Source organism: Oncorhynchus nerka, linkage group LG15 (genome assembly GCF_034236695.1).
Source record: "Oncorhynchus nerka isolate Pitt River linkage group LG15, Oner_Uvic_2.0, whole genome shotgun sequence".
Lineage (NCBI taxonomy): Eukaryota > Metazoa > Chordata > Actinopteri > Salmoniformes > Salmonidae > Oncorhynchus > Oncorhynchus nerka.
The window spans coordinates 94,116,594-94,129,693 of NC_088410.1; the positions used below are offsets into that span (position 1 = coordinate 94,116,594).

General features: G+C 46.3%; 1 protein-coding gene across 1 annotated transcript in view; it reads right to left on the bottom strand.

Annotated features, from left to right (window-relative positions):
• Positions 1 to 930: 930 nt before the first annotated feature.
• The window catches only part of dctn2 (dynactin 2 (p50)), a 32,810-nt gene continuing 20,640 nt past the window's right edge, over positions 931 to 13,100 (bottom strand). The window contains exons 5-13 of the mRNA XM_065002047.1: positions 12,925 to 13,023; positions 10,983 to 11,143; positions 8,711 to 8,858; positions 8,415 to 8,519; positions 8,100 to 8,177; positions 7,712 to 7,783; positions 6,831 to 6,933; positions 5,988 to 6,079; positions 931 to 1,933 (exon numbers count right to left, since the gene is read on the bottom strand). Of these exons, the coding sequence (XP_064858119.1) occupies positions 1,847 to 1,933; positions 5,988 to 6,079; positions 6,831 to 6,933; positions 7,712 to 7,783; positions 8,100 to 8,177; positions 8,415 to 8,519; positions 8,711 to 8,858; positions 10,983 to 11,143; positions 12,925 to 13,023 (945 nt within the window). The 3' untranslated portion in view covers positions 931 to 1,846. The remainder of the gene's footprint in view (positions 1,934 to 5,987; positions 6,080 to 6,830; positions 6,934 to 7,711; positions 7,784 to 8,099; positions 8,178 to 8,414; positions 8,520 to 8,710; positions 8,859 to 10,982; positions 11,144 to 12,924; positions 13,024 to 13,100) is intronic.

Below are 13,100 nucleotides of genomic sequence, written 5' to 3' on the forward strand. Positions count from 1 at the left end.
TACCCCACCTTATGAACCCAAGCGAAGCTTTTTATAAAGGCCTATGCTTCCCCCTGCTGGCCATGTAGCACCATTACAAACATGAGTAATCAGGATTTAAGAGCACTCGAGTAACAAATTGCCTGGCTGTAACTACAGATCTAGGATCAGTTTACCCGATCCCTAATCGTAGCCTCAATCTCGGTTAACAGAACCAAAATCTTGCGTGATTGGGCCATTTTTACCTTCTATATTTGGCACTCCTGTGAATGTTTAATTTAGTCTGTGTTGCGTTGATATGAGGGAATTGAGAAGAAATCAACAATTTTGTAGCATTGGAATCAAGTCTGAATCATGTCTTTACAGTCAGTCTTTTAAGGTGTCCGCATACATAGGTTCGTTTTTCGGCTAGGCGAATATCTAATGCTCTCATACTCCCTAAATACTTTAGTTTGAGAAAACTAGAACAAAAAGCGGCAATATAACCGTCGTCTTTCCCCATTGAGTCACGAACATTTTGTATTAAAATTAATCGTCTCAAATGACACCGCTTCATGTTCCCAGTCCTACTAGTAGTACTATTGACCAATCACCGATGAAGGGGCGTAGACTTCCGCTACAGAATTTCGATTTGCCAAAAGGAAATTATTCTTATTGAAATGGTTCTTATAGCTCAGTGATGAGCAGCAGAAAACCCCCCCTGCCCAACATCTGGACCTTCACATAACTGTTTCGACTGGGAAGCATGCAATAGGCTTTTTAGTCACATAGTATGTAAATAATTATAAACATAACTAATATTGACTTTGTTCACTTTAGATAGTTCACAGAATTTGTTTCAATCTTTCAGTATCATATTGGCACTTTGGCAGAGAATAACTAATATTGAACTGTAGTTTTTATGTAACAGATACATGTTTCACAAGTTATCACTCTCTGTAGAAGAGTAAGTGTAGTTTAAGCATGTTGTTTATTCAGATATCTCAACAGTCAGGTACAGTACAGTCCATCGTAGGCAATGACAAACAACGCAGTAGATTTAAAAAGTAGTGTGTGGTATTTTAGTCTCAGCCACAATAATAATAAGTTACAAGCAACTGAGCATGAAACATTTAAGGTACACAGGCATATTTACAAGCATCCCTCCGGGACTTCAGGCCCCCCCCAACACACACTGCTACATGTCCATACATCGTCTTTCTGGTTGACGACGCGTCCCGATTCTTCTCCCTTCTCCCAAAGTGTGCACTAGCCTACTTCCCATCATTGTATTGGTGTAAGGACTAGAGGGACTTTTTCCACCGTTGTTAAATCCACAACAGGAAGTGTGCAAAGTGTATACTTCAGGGAAAAAGGGTGGATAAATCAGCATTGGTTGTTTGTTTTTGTGTTGTAGACAACGTCTTTTCTCTGACATGGCTATTCCACTTCTTGAGCCCTCAAAATTGGGACATTCAATGAAATGACTTAGCGGAATGTTGTAGCACAGACCTACAACTAGTGTGGATGAAGAGGTTGAAAGGATCTGGATAAATATTTTTCATTGCGAAAAAGCCATCGAGCTTTGAAGGGATAATATATATATATATATGTGGGTGTAATGCATTGCATTTGATACTAAATGAAAGACTTCAAATGGAGAGATGTGGAAAAGGAGAAAAAAAAAAAAATCAAGAAAATTTGGTGGCCATTTTTGAGCTTTTTTTTGTCCTGTTTTTTCTTTTTTATACTTTCAAATCAAACATTCCACTTTGCGGGAAAAAAAGAAGGCTGAGGTGGAAGAGAAACAGAGTGAGAGAGAAGATCCTCCACTCCCTCAATTTGCCCAACTGTCCTGACAGACGTTTTTTTTATAAAGAAACCAGATTTATTTGTTGAGAGTCTTCATTCTCTGGTCCAGAGCTGCAAAGTTCTCCTCTACAGACAAGAGATTCTCCTTCATGGTTGTCTGAACCTGGGAGAGGGAGAAAATAAGGGAGAGGGAGAGGTAAGTACATTAAAAATTGTAACTTCTAAATTCACCCATCACTTTTGGACTTTATAGCATTCCCAGAAGGCATGGATTATTGAGTCATTGTTAAATGTGAAACCTAAGACTTGACTGCCATTGTGCTGAGAATGTAAATTTTGTCATGTGTAATAAATTCAACAAAATTTGTTTATACTAGATTAATTTGTCAACAGTCTTTAGAAACTTGAATGAGGCTTCTATTGTGTTGTGGAGCCGGATGGGAGGTCTTTGAGTCAGTGGTCTGGCAGAGAGCCAGGTCCTGGACACGCACATTTCACATGATAGCGACCTGCGTTCCATGGCTTTCCTACAGACAATGGAATTCTCCGGTTGGAATGTTATTGAAGATTTATGATAACAACATCCTAAAGATTGATTCCTATACTTAGTTTGACAAGTTTCTTCGACCTGTAATATAACTTTTAAGTTATCGTCCGACGAACAAGCGTTTGGATTTGTGTACAAAACGCGCTAACAAAAGTAGCTACTTGGACATAAACAATGGACATTATCGAACAAATCAAGCATTTATTGTGGAACTGCGATTCCTGGGAGTGCATTCTGATGAAGATCATAAAAGTTAAGGGAATATTTATAATGTGATTTCGGATTTCTGTTGACACCAACATGGCGGATAATTATTATTATTTTTTTCTGAGCGCCGTCTCAGATTATTGCATGGTTTGCTTTTTCAAAATCTGACACAGCGGTTGCATTAAGGAAAGGTATATTTATATTTCCATCGACATTTATAATGAGTATTTCTGTAAAATGTGGCTCTCTGCAATATCACTGGATGTTTATGGTACTAGTGAACGTAACGCGCCAATGTATACTGAGATTTTTTAAATATAAATATGCACTTTATCGAACAAAACATACATGTATTGTATAACATGAAGTCCTATGAGTGTCACCTGAAGAAGATCATCAAAGGTTAGTGATTCATTTTATCATCTCTTTTTGGCTGGAAAAATGTCTGGGTTTTTCTGTGAGTTGGTGCTGACCTAACATAATCGTTTGTGGTGCTTTCGCTGTAATGCCTATTTGAAATCGGACACTGGTGGGAATAACAACAAAATTACCTTTAAAAACGGTATAAGATGTTTGAGGAATTTTAATTATGAGATTTCTGTTTTGAATTTGGCGCCCTGCACTTTCACTGGCTGTTGTCATATCGATCCCGTTAATGAGATTGCTGCCCTAAGAAGTTTGTAACACAGAACCCAAACCGGCTGCGCGCCTGCATACATTTATTTTGTCCCCCCACACCAAACACGATCACGACACGCAGGTTAAAATATCAAAACAAATTCTGAACCAATGACATTAATTTGGGGACAGGTCGAAATGCATTAAACATGTATCGCAATTTAGCTAGTTAGCTTGCACTTGCTAGCTAACGTTAATTTGTCCTATTTAGCTAGCGTGTTGTTGCTAGCTAATTTGTCCTGGGATATAAACATTGAGTTGTTATTTTACCTGAAGTGCACAAGGTCCTCTACTCCGACAATTAATCCACACATAAAACAGACAACCGAATCGTTTCAAGTCATCTCTCCTCCTTCCAGGCTTTTTCATCTTTGAACTTATATGGTGATCGCATCTACACTTTCATAGTATTACCACGACAACCGGCAAAACATTTAGTCTTTCAATCACCCACGTGAGTATAACCAATGAGGAAGTGGGAGAGGCAGGATTTTCAGTGCGATCTGCGTCAGAAATAGAAAGGACTTCTATTTTAGCCCTTCGCATCGCAGACAGTCATTGGTGCGAGCAGTGTGGGTGCAATAGATGAATAACATGGATTTCTAAATTTATTTTGCAACGTTCGCACACGCGACGTGTCCGGTCTGGTCAGCATGAAATTGCATGAGTTATTTTCCAACTTTCCCTCCATCTTGTGCCAACATCAGGTCTTTTTTTAAGTCTTGGTCTTTTTCTAAGAGATTGTCAGTTGGATAGGCTCTCTGCAAGGTTTTGTATATCTTACCTATCATAAGAACACCGTTTTCTGACTCAAATAAGATTCCCTCAAGATTGCTGATATCCCGAAAATTTTCAAATCAATTTCTTGATATAAAACTTTTCAGTTCCATGCATTTGAAAATATCTACATTGGTCAGGCAACAATTGCTTTTAAATTCTGTCATAGAAATACATTTCTTCACTATTAGCAAGTAATTTATGGTTCTTCGCCGTTTTCCATGTGGACCAAATAAAAAATAAACTTTAAAAAAATCGGTGAATTCTGAAAAGCTATCCAAGGATTGTTTCATAGGGGTGTGTTTTTAGGGAGTGACATTGGTTCCTGTAGAATACATTTTCATTTTCTTCCATATTGTTAGCGTTCTTAACTATCATGGTGGGAAAAGTACCCAATTGTCATTCCAGAGAAAAAATAAAGATACCTTAATAGAAAATGACTCAAGTAAAAGTGAAAGTCACCCAGTTAAATACTACTTGAGTAAAAGTCTAAAAAGTACTTGATTTTAAATATACACTGAACAAAAATATAAACGTAAAAGAGTTTGAGCTTAAATAAAAGATGATTAAACAACAATCATTACACAGGTGCATCTTGGGGACAATAAAAGGCCACCAAAATGTGCAGTTTGGTCACACAACACAATGCCACAAATGTCTCAAGTTCAGGGAGCGTGCAATTGGAGTGCCGACTGCTGGAATGTCCACCAGAGCTGTTGCCAGATAATTGAATGTTAATTTCTCTACCATAAGCCACCTCAAGTTGTTTTAAAGAATTTGACCGTATGTCCAACCAGCCTCACAACCACAGACCACGTGTATGGCATCGTGTGGGTGAGCGGTTTTCCCCACGGTGACGGTGGGGTTATGGTATGGGGCAGGCATAAGCAACGGACAACGAACACAATTGCATTTCATTGATGGCAAATTTGAAATACTGTAAAAAGGATCCTGAGGCCCACAGTGAGGACCATTAAAAAACTGTTTTTAAAGGGAATTTGTGACCAACAGATTCACGTCTGTATTCTCAGTCCTGTGAAATCCATAGATTTAGGGCTTAATGGATTTCCATTGACTGATTTCCTCATACGAACTGAACTGTAAACTCAGTCAAATCAAGGGAATTGTTGCATGTTAAGTTTCTATTTTTGTTCAGTATAAGTCAAATGTATAAATCATTTCAAATTCCTTATGTTAAGCAAACCAAAGGGCACCATTTTAGTCAGATTTTATTTACAGGTAGCCCAGGGGCACACTAAGACGTCATTTACAAACGAAGCATTTGTGTTTAGTGAGTCTGCCAGATCAGAGGCAGTAGGGACCAGGGATGTTCTCTGTTTAGTGAGTCTGCCAGATCAGAGGCAGTCGGGACCAGGGATGTTCTCTGTTTAGTGAGTCTGCCAGATCAGAGGCAGTAGGGAGGACCAGGGATGTTCTCTGTTTAGTGAGTCTGCCAGATCAGAGGCAGTAGGGACCAGGGATGTTCTCTGTTTAGTGAGTCCGCCAGATCAGAGGCAGTAGATGACCAGGGATGTTCTCTGTTTAGTGAGTCTGCCAGATCAGAGGCAGTAGGGATGACCAGGGATGTTCTCTGTTTAGTGAGTCCTCCAGATCAGAGGCAGTAGATGACCAGGGATGTTCTCTGTTTAGTGAGTCCTCCAGATCAGAGGCAGTAGAGATGACCAGGGATGTTCTCTGTTTAGTGAGTCCTCCAGATCAGAGGCAGTAGGGACCAGGAATGTTCTCATGATAAGTGCGTGAATTGGACCATTTTCCTGTTCTGCTAAGCATCCAAAATGTAACGAGTACTTTTTTGTGTCAGAGAAAATGTATTGGGGGATTACATGATTTTCTTTAGGAAAATATGCAGAGTAAAAGTAGTCCACAATATAAATAGTCAAGTACAGATACTCTAGAAAAAGACAAAGTATTTTTTAAAAACTTGACTTTAAAAAGGGACATCAGTCCAACCTAGCAGCAGTGTGAGATGTGTCATTGTGTTTACTACCTGTGAGAGCAGTGTCCCGTTGTCCTTCAGAGAGTTGTTGATCATCTGCTGGGTGGTGTCCAGGTGGGTCAGCAGCTGACCAAACTGCATGGCTACACACAGAGAGAGAAAGGACCAGGGTTCATATACTTATTCACAGAGAGTCAGACCACCCACATACACACAGAGATAGCGAGAGCACCCACATGGCTAGAGAGCGAGAGAGCGCGAGTCAGACCACCCACATGGCTACAGAGAGAGAGAGAGTCAGACCACCCACATGGCTACAGAGAGAGAGAGAGTCAGACCACCCACATGGCTACAGAGAGAGAGAGAGAGTCAGACCACCCACATGGCTACAGAGAGAGAGAGAGTCAGACCACCCACATGGCTACAGAGAGAGAGAGAGAGTCAGACCACCCACATGGCTACAGAGAGAGAGAGAGTCAGACCACCCACATGGCTACAGAGAGAGAGAGAGTCAGACCACCCACATGGCTACAGAGAGAGAGAGAGTCAGACCACCCACATTTTAAAAGCATATCAGCGCTGTGGACATTACTTGTTCCTTTAAATTCATTTTTATAACTTCCACACCTGCAGTTAAATGTGCATTTTTTAAATTTTCTAATTGTAACGTATGTTTCTGAGCCAGGTCTGGTGATTGACAGGTTAGCCTGTTTCTGAGCCAGGTCTGGTGATTGACAGGTTAGCCTGTTTCTGAGCCAGGTCTGGTGATTGACAGGTTAGCCTGTTTCTGAGCCAGGTCTGGTGATTGACAGGTTAGCCTGTTTCTGAGCCAGGTCTGGTGATTGACAGGTTAGCCTGTTTCTGAGCCAGGTCTGGTGATTGACAGGTGATTACCTTGTTCATGCAACTCCTTGACAGCCATGAGCCTCTGCACCACCTGGGGCAGAGAGGTTGCCATGGTGTCCCACTTCTGCACCACAGCATACAGCTGAGACACCTGACAGACGGAGACAACACGGAACACGTTGTGGATGAAAATAATACACGCAGTAATGATACGGTTGGGGGGTAAACAGACGGCAGGTTTACCCCCAACCAGGTTGTCCAGGTGACATCTACAGGAGACGACTACTGTCCAGGTGACATCTACAGGAGACGACTACTGTCCAGGTGACATCTACAGGAGACGACTACTGTCCAGGTGACGACTACTGTCCAGGAGACGACTACTGTCCAGGTGACGACTACTGTCCAGGAGACGACTACTGTCCAGGTGACGACTACTGTCCAGGTGACATCTACAGGAGACGACTACTGTCCAGGTGACATCTACAGGAGACGACTACTGTCCAGGTGACATCTACAGGAGACGACTACTGTCCAGGTGACATCTACAGGAGACGACTACTGTCCAGGTGACATCTACAGGAGACGACTACTGTCCAGGTGACATCTACAGGAGACGACTACTGTCCAGGTGACATCTACAGGAGACGACTACTGTCCAGGTGACATCTACAGGAGACGACTACTGTCCAGGTGACATCTACAGGAGATGACTACTGTCCAGGTGACATCTACAGGAGATAACATCTACAGGGGACGACTGTCCAGGTGACATCTACAGGAGATGACTACTGTTGGGCCAAGTAGTTCTCCTGGTGGTTAGGAAAACCTCCTGGCCATAGGGATAACCTAATTACTGTGTGAAATAAGATGTCATATAAAAACTCTTACATTTACTTCTAAACCTCAATATAAAAAGCCGGACTAACCTTGTTCTGTGTGCCAGCATCTTCAATGGTTGCTTTGTGCTTGGCAATCTCGTTCATCTTTCCAAGGACGCTCTACACAGAGAAAAACACAAAACAACGATAACAGTGTCCACTTTTTGCTGTATAACAAGCACACAAATACCAGCCCACCTGTCATTGGGTGTTCAATTCAATACAATTCAATTCAATTCAATTCAATACAATTCAATTTGAGGGGCTTTATTGGCATGGGAAACACATGTTAACATTGCCAAAGCAACTGTATTACAAACGTGAAATAAACCAAGTGTTCTCTGCAGAGTAGTGGAACATTGATTACTGCTAGACTGATACAAGGCCAGTGTTTCATCAAGGGAGAGGGAATGTTTCTGCTGATCCTCAACGTTACCTGCAGCCTGGCTTCCACCTGGTCCAGAGTGGCTGAGTCCAGAGCACTGACCCTCGCCTGCAGCAGCTCCATAGTGTCCTGGAGGACAGAGACAGACCGAGAGAGAGAGCTCAGTCTCAGGGCTAACAGTGATTGATGATCAGGGCAGGGTTAACTGTACTTTCTGACATTGTGGATCATTCAAAACCCCACAAAATGTTTTATGAACAAATTGGATTGATTGAGTTCAGTTGGTCAAAAACGGGATACTTTTTATTTTATTTTGTCAACTGAACTCAATCAATGGACCACGGTGGTAGACAAGAAGAGACTCACCATGAGACTGCCTCCCTGCACCCCAGCACTCAGAGGTCCCGGTTTGTCTGATCCAGAACCCACAGCAGTCTCCAGCTCTGAAAGCCGCTTCTCCAACTCTGCCATCTTAACAGAGACAAACGATGGAGAGGTTCAGGCGTGAATGAATGAAAACTGGGTAAACAAGTGACACAGAATTGACCAAGGACTGACTCAAATTTGCATGTGTAAATGCAGACACACGTTTTTGCCGAACACACACACACACACACTTAGGGACCCCTTTCCACACAGTCCCATTGCCCTGGGCTCCATACCTTGGCAGCGTCTGTGAACTTCTCCTGCTCTGGCCGGCTGTGTAGCTCATACAACACCACACCGTCAGGACCTTTGGCTGCTGGGGCCTTCCCCTCCCCTGTACTGCCCCTACTGCCTCTCACTGCCTCCAGCTGGGTTAACAGACGTCTGACGGAGACGGAGAGAGGAAGGGAGGACGAAGAGAGAAAGGGACGACAGAAAGGGACGACAGAGAGAGAAAGGGACGACAGAAAGGGACGACAGAGAGAGAAAGGGACGAGAGAAAGGGACGACAGAGAGAGAAAGGGACGACAGAGAGAGAAAGGGACGACAGAGAGAGAAAGGGACGACAGAGAGAGAAAGGGACGACAGAGAGAGAAAGGGAAGACAGAGAGAGAAAGGGAGGAAGGAGAGAGGGTCAAGAATAAAAAGGCACATAAGGGTTAGGATGGTTGTTTTAACAACAGACAGACGGGGGTTTGAATAAGAGACAGACGGGGGTTTGAATAAGAGACAGACGGGGGTTTGAATAACAGACAGACGGGGGTTTGAATAACAGACAGACGGGGGTTTGAATAACAGACAGACGGGGGTTTGAATAACAGACAGACGGGGTTTGAATAACAGACAGACGGGGTTTGAACAACAGACAGACGGGGTTTGAACAACAGACAGACGGGGGTTTGAACAACAGACAGACGGGGTTTGAACAACAGACAGACGGGGTTTGAACAACAGACAGACGGGGTTTGAATAACAGACAGACGGGGTTTGAATAACAGACAGACGGGGTTTGAATAACAGACAGACGGGGTTTGAACAACAGACAGACGGGGGTTTGAACAACAGACAGACGGGGGTTTGAACAACAGACAGACGGGGTTTGAACAACAGACAGACGGGGTTTTAACAACAGACAGACGGGGGTTTTAACAGACGGGGGTTTGAATAACAGACAGACGGGGGTTTTAATAAGAGACAGATGGGGTTTGAACAACAGACAGACGGGGGTTTGAATAACAGACAGACGGGGGTTTGAATAACAGACAGACGGGGTTTGAATAACAGACAGACGGGGTTTGAATAACAGACAGACGGGGTTTGAATAACAGACAGACGGGGTTTGAACAACAGACAAACGGGGGTTTGAACAACAGACAAACGGGGGTTTGAACAACAGACAGACGGGGGTTTTAGAGAATTTAGCAGTATGTCCAACCGTCCTCACAACCGCATTGCGTCGTGTGGGCGAGCGGTTCACTGGATGTCAACGTTGTGAACAGAATTTCCCATGGTGCCGTGGGGTAATGAGATACAGCGACTAGAGCCTGAGGCCCACTGTCTTGCCATTTCCCCCATGACGCAAGGATCTGTACACAATTCCTGGAAGCTGGAAACGCCCCAGTTCTTCCATGGCCTGCATACGCACTCACCCATTGAGCATGTTTGGGATGCTCTGGATCGACGGGTACGACAGCATGTTCCAGTTCCCGCCAATATCCAGCAACTTCACACAGCCATTGAAGAGGAGTGGGACAACATACCACAGGCCATAATCAACAGCCTGATCAACTCTATGCGAAGGAGACCCGCTCCACTACAGGCCCGTTGATGTGAATTGGGGCTTGCTCGGCCCTCCATTTCCTGTAGACCACAATCAGCGCCTTTGTCTTGCTGACGTTAAGGGAGAGGTTGTTTTTCTGGCGCCAAACTGCCAGGCCTCCTCCCTATAGGCTGTCTCATCGTCATTGGTGATCAGGCCTACCACCGTCGTTTTGTTCGCAAACTTAATGATGGCGATGGAGTCATGGGTGAACAGGAAGTACAGGAGGGGACTAAGCACGCACCCCTGGGGCCGCCCTGTGTTAGAGGGTCAGCGTGGCGGATGTGTTGTTGCCTACCATCACCACCTGGAGGTGCCTCATCAGGAAGTCCAGGATCCAGTTGCAGAGGGAGGTGTTCAGTCCCAGGGTTCTTAGCGTAGTGATGAGCTTCACGGGCACTATGGTGTTGAACGCTGAGCTGTAGTCAATGAACAGTATTCTCACGTAGGTGTTCCCCTTGTCTAAGTGGGAAAGGGCAGTGTGGTGGAGTACAATAGAGATTTTGTCATCTGTGGATCTGTTGGGGCGGTATGTGAATTGGAGTGGATCCAGGGTGTCTGGGGTGATGGTGTTGATGTGAGACATGACCAGCCTCTCAATGTTTTTCATGGCTACAGATGTGAGTGCTACGATGCGGTAGACATTTAGACAGGTTACCTTGGTGCCCCTCCCCTCTCCCCCCTCTTACTTGGCCAGTGCTCCATCTGGGTCAGCTAGATTAATATGTGCCTGTGGTCCCAGCAGTGAGTCCAGGTGGGCAGAAACCAGCTGCTGTTTGAGCTGGGCAGCCTGCTGAGCGAGGACGACAGGAGTCAGACGCTCCTCTGAACTGCTGTCCCGTGTGGTCGCCTGAGGGGAGAGGAGCATAGACAGATGTGATCAGCACACAGGGAAATGACAACCACAGGTTTGGAGGTGGGTAGAGGTCACTGGGTTATAAAGATGGGTGGTTTGGAGGTGGGTAGAGGTCACTGGGGTATAAAGATGGGTGGTTTGGAGGTGGGTAGAGGTCACTGGGGTATAAAGATGGGTGGTTTGGAGGTGGGTAGAGGTCACTGGGTTATAAAGATGGGTGGTTTGGGGGTGGGTAGAGGTCATTGGGGTATAAAGATGGGTGGTTTGGGGATGGGTAGAGGTCGATGGGGTATAAAGATGGGTGGTTTGGGGTGGGTAGAGGTCACTGGGGTATAAAGATGGGTGGTTTGGGGGTGGGTAGAGGTCGATGGGGTATAAAGATGGGTGGTTTGGGGTGGGTAGAGGTCACTGGGGTATAAAGATGGGTGGTTTGGAGATGGGTAGAGGTCACTGGGGTATAAAGATGGGTGGTTTGGGGGTGGGTAGAGGTCACTGGGGTATAAAGATGGGCCCCAGGAACCCGAGACTAATCAGGAAGATTCAGTGGGATAAAAAAAACACGCCCTATTGTAGCCATATGTACACAGGTTTGTAGAGGCTAGGGCGTAAGGGCTAGGGGGCTAACGCTAGGGCGTAGGGGGCTAACGCTAGGGCGTAGGGGGCTAACGCTAGGGCGTAAGGGCTAGGGGCTAACGCTAGTGCGTAGGGGCTAGGGGGCTAACGCTAGGGCGTAGGGGGCTAACGCTAGGGCTAGGGGGCTAACGCTAGGGGGCTAACGCTAGGGCTAGGGGGCTAACGCTAGGCGCTAACGCTAGGACGCTAACGCTAGGGCGTAGGGGCTAGGGGGCTAACGCTAGGGCGTAAGGGCTAGGGGCTAACGCTAGGGCGTAAGGGCTAGGGGCTAACGCTAGGGCGTAAGGGCTAGTGGCTAACGCTAGGGCGCAAGGGCTAGTGGCTAACGCTATGGCGCAAGGGCTAGTGGCTAACGCTAGGCGCAAGGGCTAGGGGCTAACGCTAGGGCGCAAGGGCTAGGGGCTAACGCTAGGGCGCAAGGGCTAGGGGGCTAACGCTAGGCGCAAGGGCTAGGGGCTAACGCTAGGGCGCAAGGGCTAGGGGGCTAACGCTAGGGCGCAAGGGCTAGGGGCTAACGCTAGGGCGCAAGGGCTAGGGGGGCTAACTCTAGGGCGCAAGGGCTAGGGGGCTAACTCTAGGGCGCAAGGGCTAGGGGGCTAACTCTAGGGCGCAAGGGCTAGGGGGCTAACTCTAGGGCGCAAGGGCTAGGGGGCTAACTCTAGGGCGCAAGGGCTAGGGGGCTAACTCTAGGGCGCAAGGGCTAGGGGGCTAACTCTAGGGCGCAAGGGCTAGGGGGCTAACTCTAGGGCGCAAGGGCTAGGGGGCTAACTCTAGGGCGCAAGGGCTAGGGGCTAACTCTAGGGCGCAAGGGCTAGGGGCTAACTCTAGGGCTCAAGGGCTAGGGGCTAACTCTAGGGCGCAAGGGCTAGGGGCTAACTCTAGGGCGCAAGGGCTAGGGGCTAACTCTAGGGCGCAAGGGCTAGGGGCTAACTCTAGGGCGCAAGGGCTAGGGGGCTAACTCTAGGGCGCAAGGGCTAGGGGGCTAACTCTAGGGCGCAAGGGCTAGGGGGCTAACTCTAGGGCGCAAGGGCTAGGGGGCTAACGTTAGGGTAGGGTTTTGGGAGTATTTGTCTGACCCGGGCGGTTTAGGGTGTAGGGGTTGTTTGGCACAGTGTCTGACCCGGGCGGTTTAGGGGTTTTACCTGGATGGTCTCCACCTCCTGACTGAGTTCCTGGATCTCATGAACCAGCCGCTGGTACTTCTGCTGGGGGGTTTCCTTCACCCCACAGCCCTCCGCCAACTAGACAGGCATGGAGAGAGAGGGGAAGAAAACAGAGTTAACATACACTGAAGGTCAGAACAGACAGCTGAATCATT